At 38.0% G+C, this 16,645-nt stretch overlaps 1 protein-coding gene across 4 annotated transcripts in view; it reads left to right on the top strand.

The window, feature by feature from the left end:
* The first annotated feature begins 491 nt into the window (after window positions 1–491).
* RSPH4A (radial spoke head component 4A) overlaps window positions 492–16,645 on the top strand; it is a 35,735-nt gene continuing 19,581 nt past the window's right edge. Inside the window, exons 1-7 of one of the 4 annotated variants that reach the window (XM_086707658.1) lie at window positions 492–1,339; window positions 4,559–4,793; window positions 9,707–10,447; window positions 11,818–11,968; window positions 12,829–12,946; window positions 15,079–15,330; window positions 15,552–16,081. In XM_086707658.1, coding sequence (XP_086563784.1) covers window positions 663–1,339; window positions 4,559–4,793; window positions 9,707–10,447; window positions 11,818–11,968; window positions 12,829–12,946; window positions 15,079–15,319 — 2,163 coding nt within the window. In that variant the 5' untranslated portion in view covers window positions 492–662 and the 3' untranslated portion in view covers window positions 15,320–15,330; window positions 15,552–16,081. Of the gene's footprint in view, window positions 1,340–4,558; window positions 4,794–9,706; window positions 10,448–11,817; window positions 11,969–12,828; window positions 12,947–15,078; window positions 15,331–15,551; window positions 16,082–16,645 lie in introns of those variants that run through there. The other 3 variants (XM_086707660.1, XM_086707659.1, XM_025925782.2) reach the window with 3 other exon arrangements.

The raw sequence follows: 16,645 nt of genomic DNA on the forward strand, positions 1-16,645 counted from the left end.
CCTCCAGTCTCCTGAGTTTGGTTGGCGCAGATGAGACACATTTGCCTTCTAAGCGCGAATCTTGAACTCTCCTAGTCCACCCATCTCATTCATACCTGCACCTCAGGATTCCCAAGGTCTGTCTGTGCCTGGGTCTGGGTCTCTCTGCCAAACACACACACACACACACACACACACACACACACACACGCACGCGCGCGCATTCTGTAAATGCATTCTTTCTCCAGGAATGCACGACTCCCCCCTTTCCGAGCAACATTCAGATCCTGAAAGTTCTCCAGCGCTGGATCAGGACTCGAGGCTCCTCCTTCTTTGCTCCTGCTGCGCCAGACCGTTTCTCAGGTTTCCAACCAAGACTGGTCAACTGCAGGTCGGATTGGCTGCGGTAGGAAGAGGAGCAGATGCTCCACCAAATCACAAATCTAGGATTTTAATTTTACTTGGTCTCCTCCCTAGAATCCTGGCAACTGGTGTGCATTGTTTCTCTTAGAGGAGAAACCTTTCCTTGCCTGGGTTGCTAAGGAGATGGGACGCTGTAACTTGCTGAGCAGTTGGGACCCTGAAATCCTTTAACTGACCTCAGCAAAGTGACTGCCCTGCATTGCCTCTTTCCATATCTGCACTCCTCCTTCATCCAGAATTTTTTTTTCTTGACTCTTTCCATGGAAGACTCGACGTCCCCGAAGCGAGAAAAAGCAAACCAAGATCCGAGGGAAGCAGGGCAGCCATGGGAAGAAGTAACAGCAGCTTCTTCCCAAGGTCTTGAGTCTGGGTTATCTGAGCCCTTGGAATTGGAGCAGGGGCTGGAAACTGGACCCCAACCCAGAAGCCCTCCTCAGAGCCCACAGTCCAGAGCCAGCATCCCTCTGGATGACCTCACAGGACCAGGTGCATCATATCCACCTTCCCCTCCACAGGAGGCCTCTTACACTCCTTCTCCCCCGGCTCTGGCCAGACAGGACCTTGCAGTGCCATGGCAGTCAGACAAAACCACTAGTGTGAATCCCGAAGCTGGGACACCTCACTTCCACCATTTGGAACAATCGTCTGATAAAGGAGAATCGACTGCTTCTCACACATTCCAATCAGAGGGAAGCACCTTCCGACAGTCTCAGCAAACCAAACATCACCTGTATGGACCAGAGGATGTGAACTATAACAACTCTAAACAAAAAGAGCTGAGATTTAACATCTTTCAGGACGAAGACTCAAACAGTAACTATGATCTGGATTACGCTGAACCTGGGGTCTCTGAACTGGCCCCCAGCATGCTTGAGATCACCATTCAGAGTGCTAAGGCTTACTTACAGAAGACTAGTAGCAAGTCTGGCTTAAATTTGTAAGTCCTAAAGGGTTAAAGGGGGGTGTGCGTGTGTGTGTGTGTGTGTGTGTGTGTGGATTTGGCAAAGAAAAGGGGGTGTGAGTATCTGTGTATGAGACTTTGTTTCTGTGGGTGAATGGAAATGTATTTGAAAAGTTTGCATTGGTAGGAGAGAGTTGGTGGCTTAATAACTCTTTGCATCACAGGACTCAAAATAGGTCTTTGGTGGCAATTCTTTTCATTTCTTTACAAACCCTTGGCACACAGAAATAAAACCTAGGAGTTATGGAATCTTGGGTTTACAGAGATGATGAAGATAGTGAAGTCCAAGAATCTCTCCAAGATGTTTATAAAAAGTAATTGTCTACCAGTGATAGGGAGTGCATGGCTCTACTCTGAGCATCATGGTAGTTGTATGGCTTGGTTTTGAGTTCTCCTGCAGGCCGGCGGGGCCGGGGGGGGGGGAGGGGGGGGCAGAGGCAGGGCGGGGGATCACCAATTATCTCACTTATCTCAGAACTGTCTTGATTTGAGCACTGAATATTCTGTATACCGAGAAAACCCTCAGTCCTGGATAAACTAGAAGAATCGATCACAATAATTTTAAGTCTGAAGAATTCTTTATTTAATGTGAGAAATCTTGCCCCAAACCTGAGATTGACACTTTAAAATATTTCTTCTAAAGTACAGTTTTTAAACTATAATTTACTAAGCTTCAAGGATGTGATTTATCCTTAGTGGTTATTCTACTTGAATTTCTCATTTGAACTTATTGTCATAATTGTCTGGGTTAAATAACAAGCATAAATTTACAAACTTTGTTAAAATTCCAGAAAAAATCATACATACTTGAGAGTTAGTTAACTAAAATTTAAAACTGAACACAAACATAAAAATGGAAAATTTTCCTTTATGGAATTATTTTATAACCGATATTAATTAAATATCAAATTTTATTTCATTTCCAAATGCTAAGTCTCTAAGGTAATATCTTCTATAATATTCACTATTGTCTTCTAAGTACTTTAGAGCCTGCAGTTAAAAACCATTTGGTAAAAATGACTTTAACTCTATCTCTTATATGCAATTCTTATTTGACAGCCATGAAAAATATTGTTTTTGTTGCAATTGAAACAGTCTTTTACTAAAATACAAGATCTGACATTGGTTTTGCTCTGTTGAATAAAATTAGCGTACAAAAAAGAATTGCTTCCTCCTTTTCTGCCATTCTATTAAAACAAATTATTAAACCTCCCAAATTGAAAAAGCTATAACTATGAATTAAAATCCACATTTTATAATTTGACACAAAGGCATTTTCAGATGTGGACCTCTTAAAAAATCAATGCAATATCTTGCCTGAAGAACTATAAATAAAGCACAAGCAGACATTATATTAAAGCCTGAAAAATAAAATAAAATTTGGACTTAGAGTCCTCAATTCAATGGCATATATGGTCCCTACTGGAGCAAATCAAGAACTCCAGTTACAACCCAGCTGCCTAGTAAGCAATAATATTTTTATCCTGACTCATTCTCCAGGAGTTTCAATACTGAACAAATATTAAGGAAGCATGATGAAGTTTTAAACAAACTCCATTTCTGTTCACCTACAAGAATAGCAATATTTTGGGAAAGAAGGATTTATTCTTCACATGTATTTTTAAATGGCCCTTCACATTGGTTGCCCACATAATCTGCATATTTTTTCTTCGATATTCCTGAGACCCATTAGATAAATAAAGATATAAAGAAAAAATGAAAAATAATAGCTACGGGCAACTAGTAGAAAGTGGGCAGTTATTGAGTATCTATTTTGTTTCACTCTAATAAGGGAGAGGATGCATTAAAACAACAACATCAAAAACTTAGTTTTGGCCACTTAAAAACCTAATGCAGTTGCTGAGTGGGAAATATATCATCTACACAATTGCATAGCAGTGGATCGGTGATCTCAGAGAAGCCCATTGAATGGTTTTCAGGAATGACTAGAGTGATAAGTCCTCAAGGACAAAATATGTTTTAAATGATTTCTTGAGAGAAATTATATATATGGCACATAGCAAGCAAAAGCTCTCAGGTTAGGACTTAACAACTATGTGAAACTGATTTTGAGTAGATTTACCTCACTGGGGCAGACATTCTAATTGAGCTAATTATTAGAAATGAAATTGGCGAGATGTAATCCTTATCTGCCAGAGGAGAAATTCAGGCAAGTTTGCAAATTAGACAAAAGAATTTCTATCTAACTGAAGAGTACTTTGACAGACATTTTTTGCTCTTAAATAGTAAATTCACAAAGAAAATTTGGTATTTGAAAAAACACACCTGAGCAGTATAAAATGTAATGAATTAACCACTTTTAGGCAGTTTCACTAATTCAGTTATGAAATAAGTACCTAGGACGGTGTTGTTGTTGTTGTTGTTTTTAAATGTTTGTTTATTTATGAGAGAGAGAAACAGAGTGCAAGCTGGAGAGAGGCAGAAAGAGAGGGAGACACAGAATCTGAAGCAGGCTTCAGGCTCTGATCTGTCAGCCCAGAACCCGACGTGGGGCTCGAACTCACCAACCGTGAGAGCATGACCTGAGCCAAAGTTGGATTAACCGACAGAGCCACCCAGGTGCCCCCTTAGGGCTGTGTTTTTAATAGAATAGGACAAAAGTGTTAGAGTACATCACATTTTAATAAAGATGAATAATATTTGATGACATTTTTCAATTGTGTGTGGGGAAGGGTTGCAATATGTAATGTATTTCTTATAGGTCTAAAAACCACTGAAGTAGATAATTGGTCCAGGAAATGGAAAGGAAGAGAACATATTTAAGAGTCAACAGGATTTAGAAATCAAATTGGATTTGATGAGTGTAGGGGAAAGGGGATGAAAAAGAAGTTAAGGGAAAAAAATGTAAAATAAGGTTAATCTCTTAAATATATAACTAAGAGATTTCAAATCAAATAAAATGTGAAAATGTATCTGATGCAAAATATGTACCTTGCCATAATATGTGTTTTAATAAGTTAAATATTGATATCACATCGGAGGCATTTCTTAAGCAAAATTCTAGCATAGGTTCTTTCTGGCAGTGGTGAAATTAACGGTGTTTATCCATTTACGATATCTGAAGGCTTTGAGTTCTTGAAGTTTCCTAGAAACCAACTAACTGAATCTGCATGTGATGCTTCTTCAAAGGCTTTTTGACAAGGATATTATCTGGAATTTTCTGTTTTCGGGTAGGTATGATCATCTTTCTGATATGCTTGCCAAGGTCTTAGATGAGCGTCCGGAAAATGCTGTGGATATCATTGAAAGTATCAGCCAAGATGTGAAGATGAGACATTTTAGGAAAAAATTAGATACACTCCAAAATGAGAATGAGATGCTTCCAACATATGAGATAGCAGAGAAGCAAAGGGCTCTTTTTCTCCAGGGAAATTTGGAAGGAGCTGACCAAGAACTAGAAGATGAAATAGTAAGTCACTGCTGTAAATTTGAATAGCTCAGTCTTAGAGTTTTATTTCAGATGAGTGGGTGTGGGTTTAAATTCATATCAACTGTCTTTTATAGTTTCCTATATAGTATGTGTAACCTCATTTCACACCATACATTTCCCTGTTACACTTTCTGATTTTTTTACATTGTGTTTCACAGGGTTAGTTGTTTGTTATATGTTTGTGGGGTTGAGCTCCTTGATGTCAGAGAAAATGATCTCTTCATCTTTTATATCCTCCAAAGTACCTGGGACAGATCTGGGTCTATAGCTGTTTCTTATTAATTTATTAAATGAATTAATTAATGTCAGATAGTTTAAAATTGGACTTTAAAACAAGTTGCATATTTTCCCCTTTAATTTACTAGAATAATTAGAAGTACCTCTAATGTCATTTGCATTCTCTTCCAAGGCAACTTCCTCATATTATGTCTTGATATTATGCATGTTACATCAATGAGGCATGATACGAGGGGAGAGGGATAAGATAGTTATTTTAATCTCTATAGACAAAGCGTTGAAAATATTTACAGAGAAAGCTGGTGACAGAGATAAAAAATTATCATTAGAGAATAAAATTAGTTGTACTACAGAAATTTTAGCTCCAAATATTTTTAAATAGTATCAAGCATGCTGTTTCCTGTATGTCCATATGCTTGTCATTTATACTACTGAGTAATTTACACTATACATCTACTGAGCTTCCATGTTTTGTTAACCACTAGACTACTTAAATCTGCCTATATACTTGCAAATTTGATGTTTGGTGTAAGATAGTTTCAGAAAAGGATGGAAAGTTCAGTCAGGAAAAAGATAGGAGGGAGGGATCTAGACAGTAGGTACACCATCTAGGGCTCTGCAACCTTTGTGTGGGGATCCAACCTGACACAGTGGGATACAGGGTACTCAGAAGGAACAGGTGATAGGTGCCAAGGAGTTGACATCGGCTGCACCTTTTCTGAAAATATCTTACGCCAAACATGGGGTTAAATAGCCACATACAGTGATGATAAGTCTGGGGGCAATCAGCATGTAGGGATTAAGCAGATAGGTAGACACTGTTATGGAGGAGCTTATCAAAGAGAAGTCAGACTCCACTATTAGAATGGGGCATTGGGTCATCTATAGGCACAGTATTACAAAGTAGGGGTCTGCATCCTAAAACTAGGGAAACTAGGGGTGAGAACACAAACAAGGTGTTTTGGTCCTGGAACTTGAGCTCTTTAAGCAGATTTCATAAATTCTTCCTAAGGAAGAGTAGGATTGGTTTTAGGGCCAGGAATAGCTGAGCCATGAGATGAAGATTAAAAGTTCTATCTCAAAGAGTAGAAAGATGCAGGAATAGAAAGACACATAGATCTTGGAAGCACTGAAATGTGAGCTTTGTGACCAACTCATTAACTCATTAAGTTGGAATGCCAACTTAATGTTTAGAGTGTTCGTGCTTCTATTACTGTCTTTGACCACATCAGAATTCCTGTTCCTAGTTTTAGCATTCATTTATTCATTTACCCATTAATTCACAAAATTGTGACTACCTACTGCATGCCAGGTACACGTGAAAAAGATACACACATGAAATGATATGCACAGAAATGTATTTATTTTTTTTTAATTTTTTTAACGTTTATTTATTTTTGAGACAGAGAGAGACAGAGCATGAACAGGGGAGGGGCAGAGAGAGAGGGAGACACAGAATCTGAAACAGGCTCCAGGCTCTGAGCTGTCCAGAGTCCGATGCGGGGCTCGACCTCACGGACCGCGAGATCATGACCTGAGCCGAAGTCAGACGCTTAACTGACCGAGCCACCCAGGCGCCCCTGCACAGAAATGTATTTAAATGTTTATTTTTGAGAGGGAAAACACAAGCAGGGGAGGGGGCAGACAGAGAGAGGGAGGGAGGCACAGAATCTCAAGCAGGTTCCAGGCTCTGAGCTGTCAGCATAGGGTCCGATGCAGGGCTCCAGTTCACAAACCATGAGATCATAACCTGAGCCGAAGTCGGATGCCCAACCAACTGAGCCACCCAGGCAACCCATATACACAGAACTTCCTGACTTTAAGTTGCTCACGTCTACTGAAACAAGCAAAAAGGACTGTAAAGGTATTTAATTAGTGCAATAGAGATAGCCTCATATGGTAGGGCAAACAGAAGATTTCATCTGATTTAGGATCCTAGCTCAATTACTTACTTGCTGTGTGACTATGAGTAAATGATTAAACCTTTACAAACCTCAGGAGTAATCAGATGGCAACAACTCAAGGGGAGAGTACTATTTATGAAGGGTTTGGCACAGACTGGGAGCTCAATGGATAGCAGCAATTGTTATTATGTTGTTTTGACAATCTATGAAACAGAGTGGAATGACTAACTCCACTACTGGGAATTGTCCTGGAGGTGGTATTTCATTTGGGTCATGAAGGAGAAGTAGAAGTTCATGAGATAAAGACTGTAAGGAATAAATTCTGAGCAAAAAGAACAACAGAAAGTCAGGAAACATTATTTAATATTTGGGAAAGTGAAGCATGAGGGAACAATGAAAACCAATCAAACAAGATGCATAAAGCCAGACTGCTCTTGTGCATTGTGCATTAATAAGAAAGTTTTTTCTTCTCCACAATGGGAAGTCAGTAGAAGCTTTTACTAGAAAATAGCATAGCCTGTCTTGTGGTTTAGACAGGTAACCCTGGTGATAATGTGGAGGAGAATAGAAGGAGAAAGATTAGAACAGGGCATTCAGAGCCTTCTGTGACAGGACAAGTAGTCAGGATGGAGACTCTTATGGTAGAAATAAACTAAAGAGGAGGTAAGAATGCCAACAGCTTTTTAGGTGGTGGAATCAATATGACTGTAACTAATTAAGTACAAAAGAAGAAACAAGGATAATGGAATTTTCTAATTTGGGAAACTGAGTGAATGGTGATGTTATTGGCAAAGATAGGACATATACAAAAAAAGAGAAGATTTTGAGAGATACATGACTTCAATCTTAATCTGAGGTATATGTAGACTATTCAACTGAAATTTCTAGAAACTGGCTAGAAACATGGGTGTAGAACATGGGAGAAAAGTCAGAGTAAGAAAGTTGAATTTTAAACAACCCACATAACACTTGAAGTAATGTGGGAGGAATATGCCAATCACAAAGTACTGAACGATGGCTGAAATTTTGAAAACAGCAATATTTAGGACCCAAATAAGGAAAAGGAACCAATTAGAGACTAAGAATAAATAGTTACAGAAAGCACAGTAGGATCATGAGTGAGAGCCAGTGTAAAAACAGTATGGAGATTCCTCAAAAAATTAAAAATAGAAATACCATATGATCCAATAAGTCCACTACTGAGTACTTACCAAAGGAAAGCAAAAATACTAATTCAAAAAGCTATATGCACCCCTATGTTTATTGCAGCACTATTTACAGTAGCCAAGGTATGGAAGCAACCTAAATGTCCACTGAAAGACAAATGGATAAGGACACTGGAATATCACACAGCCATAAAAAATAATGAGACTGTCCCACTTATGACAGCATGGATGGACCTAGAGGTATTACACCAAGTGAAATAAGTCAGAATGAGAAATACAAATACCATATGATTTCACTCATATGTGGAATCTAAAAAAAAACCAACAGATTTATAAACAAACAAAAAGTAGAATCAGTCCTATAAATGCAGAGAACAAATTGATGGTTTCCAGAGGGAAGTGGGGGGTGGGGCATAGGCAAAATGGGTAAAGGGGAGAGGGAGATACAGGCTTCCAGTTATGGAATGAATAAGTCACAGAAATAAAAGGCACAGTATAAGGCATATATATCATCAATGATACTGTAATAGTGATGTATAGTGATGGATGGTACTACACCTGTAGTGAGCATAGCATAATGTAGAAACTTGTCTAATCACTTTGTGTCTATGTGGAACTAATGTACCATTGTGTGTCAACTACACTCAAATTAAAAAAAAAGAAAAACAAGTGAGGGGTGCAGTAGATGTCAAACATGAAAGAGATGAGGATTGAAAAAAGCCTTCATGCTTATTTTGACATCAAAATTACAGTAGAAGTAAGAACGGATCATTTGTAAGAATAGCAAAGTGCTCTCAATTTCTCCATCTTCAAGGTCTAAAATTTGTCTAAAATTTGCAAGTGATCCCTCTCTTAGTTACGGTTATTTTCTACTTTCTCACAGATGTTTTCTTACAGTCTACTTGAGACTTTGCTTTTTCATGTCTCTGTATTTCTTTTATGAAAATGTTTTTTAAATTTTCTTCCTTATGTTAAATCCGAAAGTACTTATTGTAAGCAGGGGAAAACATCTGACTCAATTATGTTTTCAAAGGAAGTCATGTCTGAGCCCTTATTTTATTATATTTTCCTTTTATTTATCTTGTATATTACCCTATATAGAGGGCTATATTGATTTTTATTTACCCTATAGATTACCATATGTATATAATAAATATTTATTATTTATAAAAATATGGCAACATATACAAACATATATAAACATTTTTTCCAAATATATATAGGAGGTAGACTATACTTTATTATTTCAGGATTGTAAAGAGCCCACTTAAATATTTTTTATAAAAAGAGGATGTTGAATTTTTATTATTCATAGTAGCTTAAATTACCTTTACTTAAGATACACACAGATAACAAGGCAACTGTTATATTGACAAGTATAAGACACAATAGAAGTCACATTTATAAGTAATAAGGGGAAAATTGACATACAGGAATTATCAGAGTTTGATCTAAATGTTGCAAGAAATGTCAAAGACATGGTGGCCAGAGAAAGTAAAGCTAACACCAAGATCTTTAAAAAGGAAACAGGAAGCAAGCAGTTCTCTTATAGATAAAACATTAACCACAGCATTTGTATCCCCAGGCAGAAAACGCTCTCCCAAATGTAATGGAGTCAGCTTTTTATTTTGAACAAGCTGGAGTTGGTTTGGGCACAGATGAGACTTATCGCATATTTCTTGCCCTCAAGCAGCTTACTGACACCCACCCCATCCAAAGATGTCGTTTCTGGGGCAAGATCTTGGGTCTGGAAATGAATTATATTGTAGCTGAAGTAGAATTCCGTGAGGGAGAGGATGAAGAGGATGTGGAAGAGGAAGATGTAACCGAAGAGAGGGACGATGCAGATAGCGAAGCTGATGAAGACGACGAAGACCAATTACCAAGGACCTTTTACAAGACCCCACAGGCTATACCAAAAGAAGAAAACAGGACGGGTGCCAACAAATATGTGTATTTTGTTTGCAACGAACCAGGAAGACCATGGGTGAAGTTACCCTCGGTTACGCCTGCACAAATTGTTACTGCAAGAAAAATAAAGAAATTTTTCACTGGGCGTTTAGATGCTCCCATCATAAGCTACCCACCTTTCCCGGGAAATGAGAGCAATTACTTACGAGCACAAATTGCCAGAATTTCAGCAGGGACCCACGTCAGTCCTCTGGGATTCTATCAGTTTGGTGAAGAGGAAGGAGAGGAGGAGGAAGAGGTAGAAGGCAGACGAGACAGCTTTGAAGAAAATCCTGATTTTGAAGGCATCCAAGTGATCGATCTCGTGGAATCCCTATCCAATTGGGTTCATCACGTGCAACACATTCTGTCCCAGGTAAGGGTTTTCCAATTCTCAATCTATCAGCCAATCGGCAAATATTTGTTAAATTCCCTCTACAGTGTACAAATGTATACAAAACAAAGTTCTTCAGACCCTAGACAAAGAAACCTTTGAAAAACCAAATGAAGACACAGGGTACTACATAATTGCCAAGTAGTATAGACCTGGGATCTTCAAACAAATTTTTATTTCCAAACAGAAATAAAGTGAGTATTTCTATGAGAATTTGACAAGTTATGTAAGGATTTCGATTTATGTATGTTGTGAAATTATGTGCTTTTAAAAAAATTTTTCTTAACGTTTTATTTATTTTTGAGAGAGACAGAGACAGAGTGCGAACGGGGGAGAGGCAGAGAGAGAGAGGGAGACACAGAATCGGAAGCAGGCTCCAGGCTCCAAGCTGTCAGCACAGAGCCTGATGCGGGGCTCGAACTCAGGAACCGTGAGATCATGACCTGAGCCAAAGTCGGATCCTTAACCGATGGAGCCACCCAGGCGCCCCATGAAATTATGTTTTATATGTTAAACATAGATAGGTACTTTAGTTTTGGGAACAGTTGTTTTATTCTATTTCTCTAATACATGGAGCTTTTATACCAAGAAAAATAATATATTATAACAAAAATGAAAACAAGCAGTGCTATATAGCACCTCTTCTGCCAGGTGCTCTTAACAGCACTTTCTGTATATTATCTCATGTAATCCTCCCAACTGTATAAAAGACATATTATCCTTATTTCACAGATGGGGAAATTGAGACAGAGAGTTTAGAAAATGTGACAAAGAGAATATAGCCAATAAGCAACAGGGTCAGATGTGAATGGGCAGAATGGATCCAGAGTCCATCCTCTTAATCACTGTGCTGTGCTGCCTCATCTGCAGGAAGAAAATCCTTACACTTTGATCTACGTAAGAGGTACTCTAATATGTCTATGGATAAGAGTTAACGAAATGAAAAATAGCCCCAAGCTTCCTTACCTGACTTTATTATCACATTTAAAAATTTGTTATTACTACTACTAATCGTACCTTACCACTTTCATATAAACTATTTATGAAAAATTAGTAAAGTGCATTATTTTTTTCACAAGGGTTTGGCTAATTTTAAAATATATGTTACATGTTCTGTAACTTTAAGAAGTTGGCAAATTTCTGAAATAAATTGTACAATTTTTTTTTTTTTTTTGCTAGACATAAACGATCAGAAACCTAGCACTTGGCATGTATGTTGAATGAATAAACGATTGACTGGTTAAATTCCCACACAGTAGGACATCTTGCAGATAATTGCTTCAATCCAAATAAATATTCCAATATTTCAAGATCCTCATGAGATTACTAAATCTTGCGATACTCATTCCCAGGGCCGCTGTAATTGGTTTAACCCCATACAAAAAAGTGAGGAGGAAGAAGAAGAGGAAGATGAAGAAAAAGAAGAAGAGAAAGGAGAAGAGCCTGACTATACAGAACAGGAAGTGGGGCCACCTCTTTTGACACCAATCTCTGAAGATTTAGGTAATTTTACACAGATTACATAATATACCGTGTATATTATATATACTATGTAGATTATATATATATGCATATATGATATAGTATGTGTAGCATCCATATATATACTAGGTACTATAGTACATTTTTATATATGTATATATTACATACTATGTATATTATATGACAAATGGGAGTTGATAACCTATAAAAAGTGGATAATAACCAAAATTTCCTCCTCTTTCCCCTTCATGTGTTTTGGGATAATGGGGAATAGAGAATATAGCTGGCCTCACCGCCAACTTTCTTGGACAGAGGGTGGAGGAGTGATGCAGGGAGGAAACATAAATTGGCTGCAGATCTTACTGGAAATGCTGACAGTTATCTTGCGTATCATTCTTGTCTTGCATTTTGCAGACCATAAAATATAGCCATAAACACATGACATAGTTACAGTAAAGTATCATATGAGGTACTGTGGCTTTTTAAAATCTACTACTATCTTCATATTCTTGTTTCTTCCTATTCGGTTCTGGGGCATTTTTGCTTGTAATCCTTGTTCTCTTCCATAATAAGAAAATTTTAATCTTTTATTTGGTCATTAAATAATATTCTCTCCACCTCATAGGCCTCCTCTCCCTTAGTAAAACTTTTCCCTGTTGCACAGATGGACACACACACGCGCACATACATGCATATAAATAATCAAATTTGTTGTTCCACAACATTCGTAAAATATCCTTCTGATTTTATGTTAAGCTGCTGATGTTTAATTTTTATGTCAAGTATGTGTGTTTTAAGATTTACAAAAAGAGCTTCTCTGTTACACAGTAGATCCTTGTCTATTTAAGAGTTAAGCTTTTGAATTTCTCTTTGGTTTACAGAAATCCAGAATATACCACCTTGGACAACACGGCTATCCTCAAATCTCATTCCTCAATATGCTGTTGCAGTCCTTAGATCCAACCTTTGGCCTGGGGCATATGCCTTTTCCAATGGCAAGTAAGTATCTGACGAATTACAAAGCCATTATTGTGATTATTTAAGTGCTAAAAATTGTAACTTATCACTGGAATGTTATGTTCCAGGTTTTTTTTCTTTCTTTCTTTTCTTTTCTTTTCTTTTCTTTTCTTTTCTTTTCTTTTCTTTTCCTTTTTTTTTCTTTTCTTTTCTTTCTTTCTTTCTTTCTTTCTTTCTTTCTTTCTTTCTTTCTTTCTTTCTTTCTTTCTTTCTTTCTTTCTTCCCTCCCTTACCTGCTTCTCCAGGTGAAGTACCAACCTGGGCTCAGGAGTTAGAGCAACCCCAGAGTAAGAGACAAGGCTGCCCTGAGTGGTTGTTCAGGGCAGTCATTCGCAATAACCAGGGGAGAGACCCAAGGCCAGGATGGGAGGGGGAAAGGGCATGGGGCAGTCCACCCAGAGTAGGGAGTAGGGAGAAGTGATACCCAGGAAGGTCCAGGCCATGAGCTAGATGTCATGTTCAGCACTTGCACCTACATCTTCCCCATGCGTTCTTATCACAACTGAGAAGAGAGGTCCGCATTTCACAGATTAGGAAACTGGGCTGGGATAAAGAGAGAACAAAAGGCTGGAGGCAGATGATGAAGTCCCCAGACTCCACAGTGGGTAAAATGTCGCTGTCCAGGATGAGCTTCCTCCTGTTGCCAAGATAACCATTTCCAGGGAGCCTACACCACTGCAGTCTGGTAAGCTATTTTCTCACCGGAGCTATTTTCTCACTGGTGTTCGTTTCTGGAGCTGTCTGGTGCCAGGAATGCTTGGTAAGGAGGAAGCGGGTTACTATGGCTTTAATTCATCTTGGCATGTCAAGTGTGTGTGCCATAAGATTTATTCAGATAACATCTGTATTACACAGTGAAGCATCAAATTTAGAACATTAGAGTAACTCAGACTTCTGTCCTTTTAATTAACCAATTAGTGGAACTAAAATATGGCTTTTATTCTATGATTAATAGACATACTCGTTTTCTGAGATTAATGGAGGTAATTCTATGCGGTGTTTAAATTAATCTCAACAGTTTTTGTTGGACATCTTGAATAAAAAATAATTTAAAATATGTATTATTTAAACTATCACCTTCAAGAGAATCAGGATCAAAGAGGATACTCAATGTCCTTTTATTCCTCACCCAGAACATACACTTCCATTTGTCTTATGCTTCCATTTCTCACCTAAGAGCCCTCTGTCAGAAGCTCAGCTAAGCTGGAGAGACAGCTGAGCTGTCACATGTCAGAGATGCCATTAGAGCAACAAGTCCAAAATGAAAGAGTTAAGCTTGTGAACATTTACTGTGATAAGCAAGAGAAAACTCTGACTGTCCCTGTCCCATTTTCCCTTGTGGAATGGCACACTGATGGAAGATCAGTGGATCAGTGTATGTATGGGGGTCATCTCACTGAGGAGTCCCCAGATACCAGGCTTCTGCAGTTTTTATGGCCTTGAAGGCCCAGGAAGCTGGTAGAGGGTGGAGGGAAGGGCTAGAAGTGAAGAAGTACTCAATACTGAGTCTGGGTGGGGAGAAGTGTCCTTGAGGTATATCTCCTTCCCTAACCCCATAAGGAGGCCGTGGCAGAAGCACCTGAAGACCTCTGCTTAAGGCTTCAGATAAGACCTAGAATGAAGGCACCTGTGCTAGGAACTCAACCATGCAAAGAGCACGGCAGGCCAGATGGCCCAGAGTCCTTGACCACAGCTTCCCTTAGAGACATCGATGCGCTGGCTGGGCATCAAGTCTGGTGTGGGAATGGCAGTCTTCCCCTGTGAGGCCTGTTGGGCAAAACTTGTAATTGCATATGGTTGGGCCTGAAAAATCACACACAGGTTTATAACCAATCACAAGAATCCTCTGCCATACCAGCAACGTACTAGTTGTGGTCTAGGTGTAAAGTACAATGGGTTTGGTGGCCTCTTAATCCGCTTAGGCAGTTTGGATCATAGTCATTTCCTGTGGGAGGAGAATCATTGAGGGGTATTTCATCTCTAGCACTTAAAGTGTATTGTTTTAAAATTATGGGATTATGACCCTCTAAGGGTGATCGACTTTTAGAGAAGGAGCGATTTTCTTGCCGAAAAATTATATAACAATCACCTACTTTCTTTTTTAAACTTTATAGAAAGTTTGAAAATTTCTACATAGGCTGGGGTCACAAATATAGTCTAGACAACTATACACCCCCAGCTCTACCACCAGTGTATCAAGAATACCCCAGTGGAGCAGAAATTACAGAAATGGATGATCCTACTGTGGAAGAAGAGCAGGCTTTCAGAGCTGCACAAGAAGCAGCTGTTCTTTCAGCTGAGGAAAATGAAGAAACGGAGGAAGACGAAGAGGAGGATGATTATGACCAAGAATAAAATTAGCCCAGGTTTGTGTAAGACTGATCCACATATACCTTATGGGGAACCGATTTTATTTTATTTTATTTTATTTTATTTTATTTTATTTTATTTTATTTTATTTTATTTTATTTTATATTTTATTTATTTTATTTTATATTTTATTTTATATTTTATTTATTTATTTTATTTTAATTTACTTTTATTTATTTAATTTTATTTATTAATGTAATTTATTTATTTATTTTAGAGAGAGAGCGAGCACAGAGAGGGGCAGAGAGAGACAATCTTAAGCAGGTTCCACACTCAGCACAGAGTGCAGGGCTCAATCCCACAACCCTGGGATTATGACCTGAGCCGAAATCAAGAGTCAGACTTTCAACCCATCCAGGTGCCCCGGAACCTGTTTTACATACATAACTGTAGCATATAATTACATAAATATTGGCAACTATTATGGTGCAAAATGTCATTCCTTGAAAATGTCAAGTTTGGAATTTCATACGTGCAGCTATTAATATGTACTTGTAGAAGGAAGCTCAATGGATTTTTCAGAGGCTAGATGACATGTTCTTACATCACTGTTCTGATGACTACGGCTAATAGAAGCATGTGTATTCTTTAAAAAAAAAAAAAAAAAAGTTTTAATTTCTAATATGGCAAACCTGGGAAGATGTAATCCACAATATCTTCTTGGTGGTCTTTAATTTATTTTGTGTCAATGGGAACTGTGACCAAAAATATTGATAATCACTGAATTAAAGCATGTACTTTTAACCAGTCTGATACTATATGCAAATATTGCATATGTATGTATGTGTGTGGGGGGGTTGGTTTTGTTTTGCTGGGGACAGGATTTATAATTCTATCACCTGCCCAAAGACTGGGAACGCTCAAAATGTTAATACTTTTTGTTACTTCTTTAAAAAATGCTCTCAGTCTGACTCCTTTATCCTAAAAAAAATTGGTTTTATATGATCTGCACAGAGATGGCTAGCTGGGATATCCAAAGACTTAAGATTACTGTTTTTGTAGCACTGCATCTCTAAAACTAGTTATTATTTCCATTCCTAAAAATGTATTTTTAAGTCCTCTTTGTGCTGGACACTCTGAGATTACTTTTAAAAACTAGACATTGCCCCTGAAATCTTAGAGCTTCCATTCATCAAGGAAGGAAGTATAAAAAGAGAAATAGAAAATTAGAATAGGTTGCAACTTAGCAGCTACTGTGCAATAAATATCACAGGATACCACAGAACAGTGCTTCTTAAATCCTGTGACGTACCAATTTAAAAATTAAAATTCGATTCCAATGTCATTATTTTGGAAAATAAAATATCACAA

The sequence above is a fragment of the Puma concolor genome, chromosome B2 (genome assembly GCF_028749965.1).
Source record: "Puma concolor isolate L17-30 chromosome B2, mPumCon1.1.hap2, whole genome shotgun sequence".
Classification (NCBI taxonomy): Eukaryota; Metazoa; Chordata; class Mammalia; order Carnivora; family Felidae; genus Puma; species Puma concolor.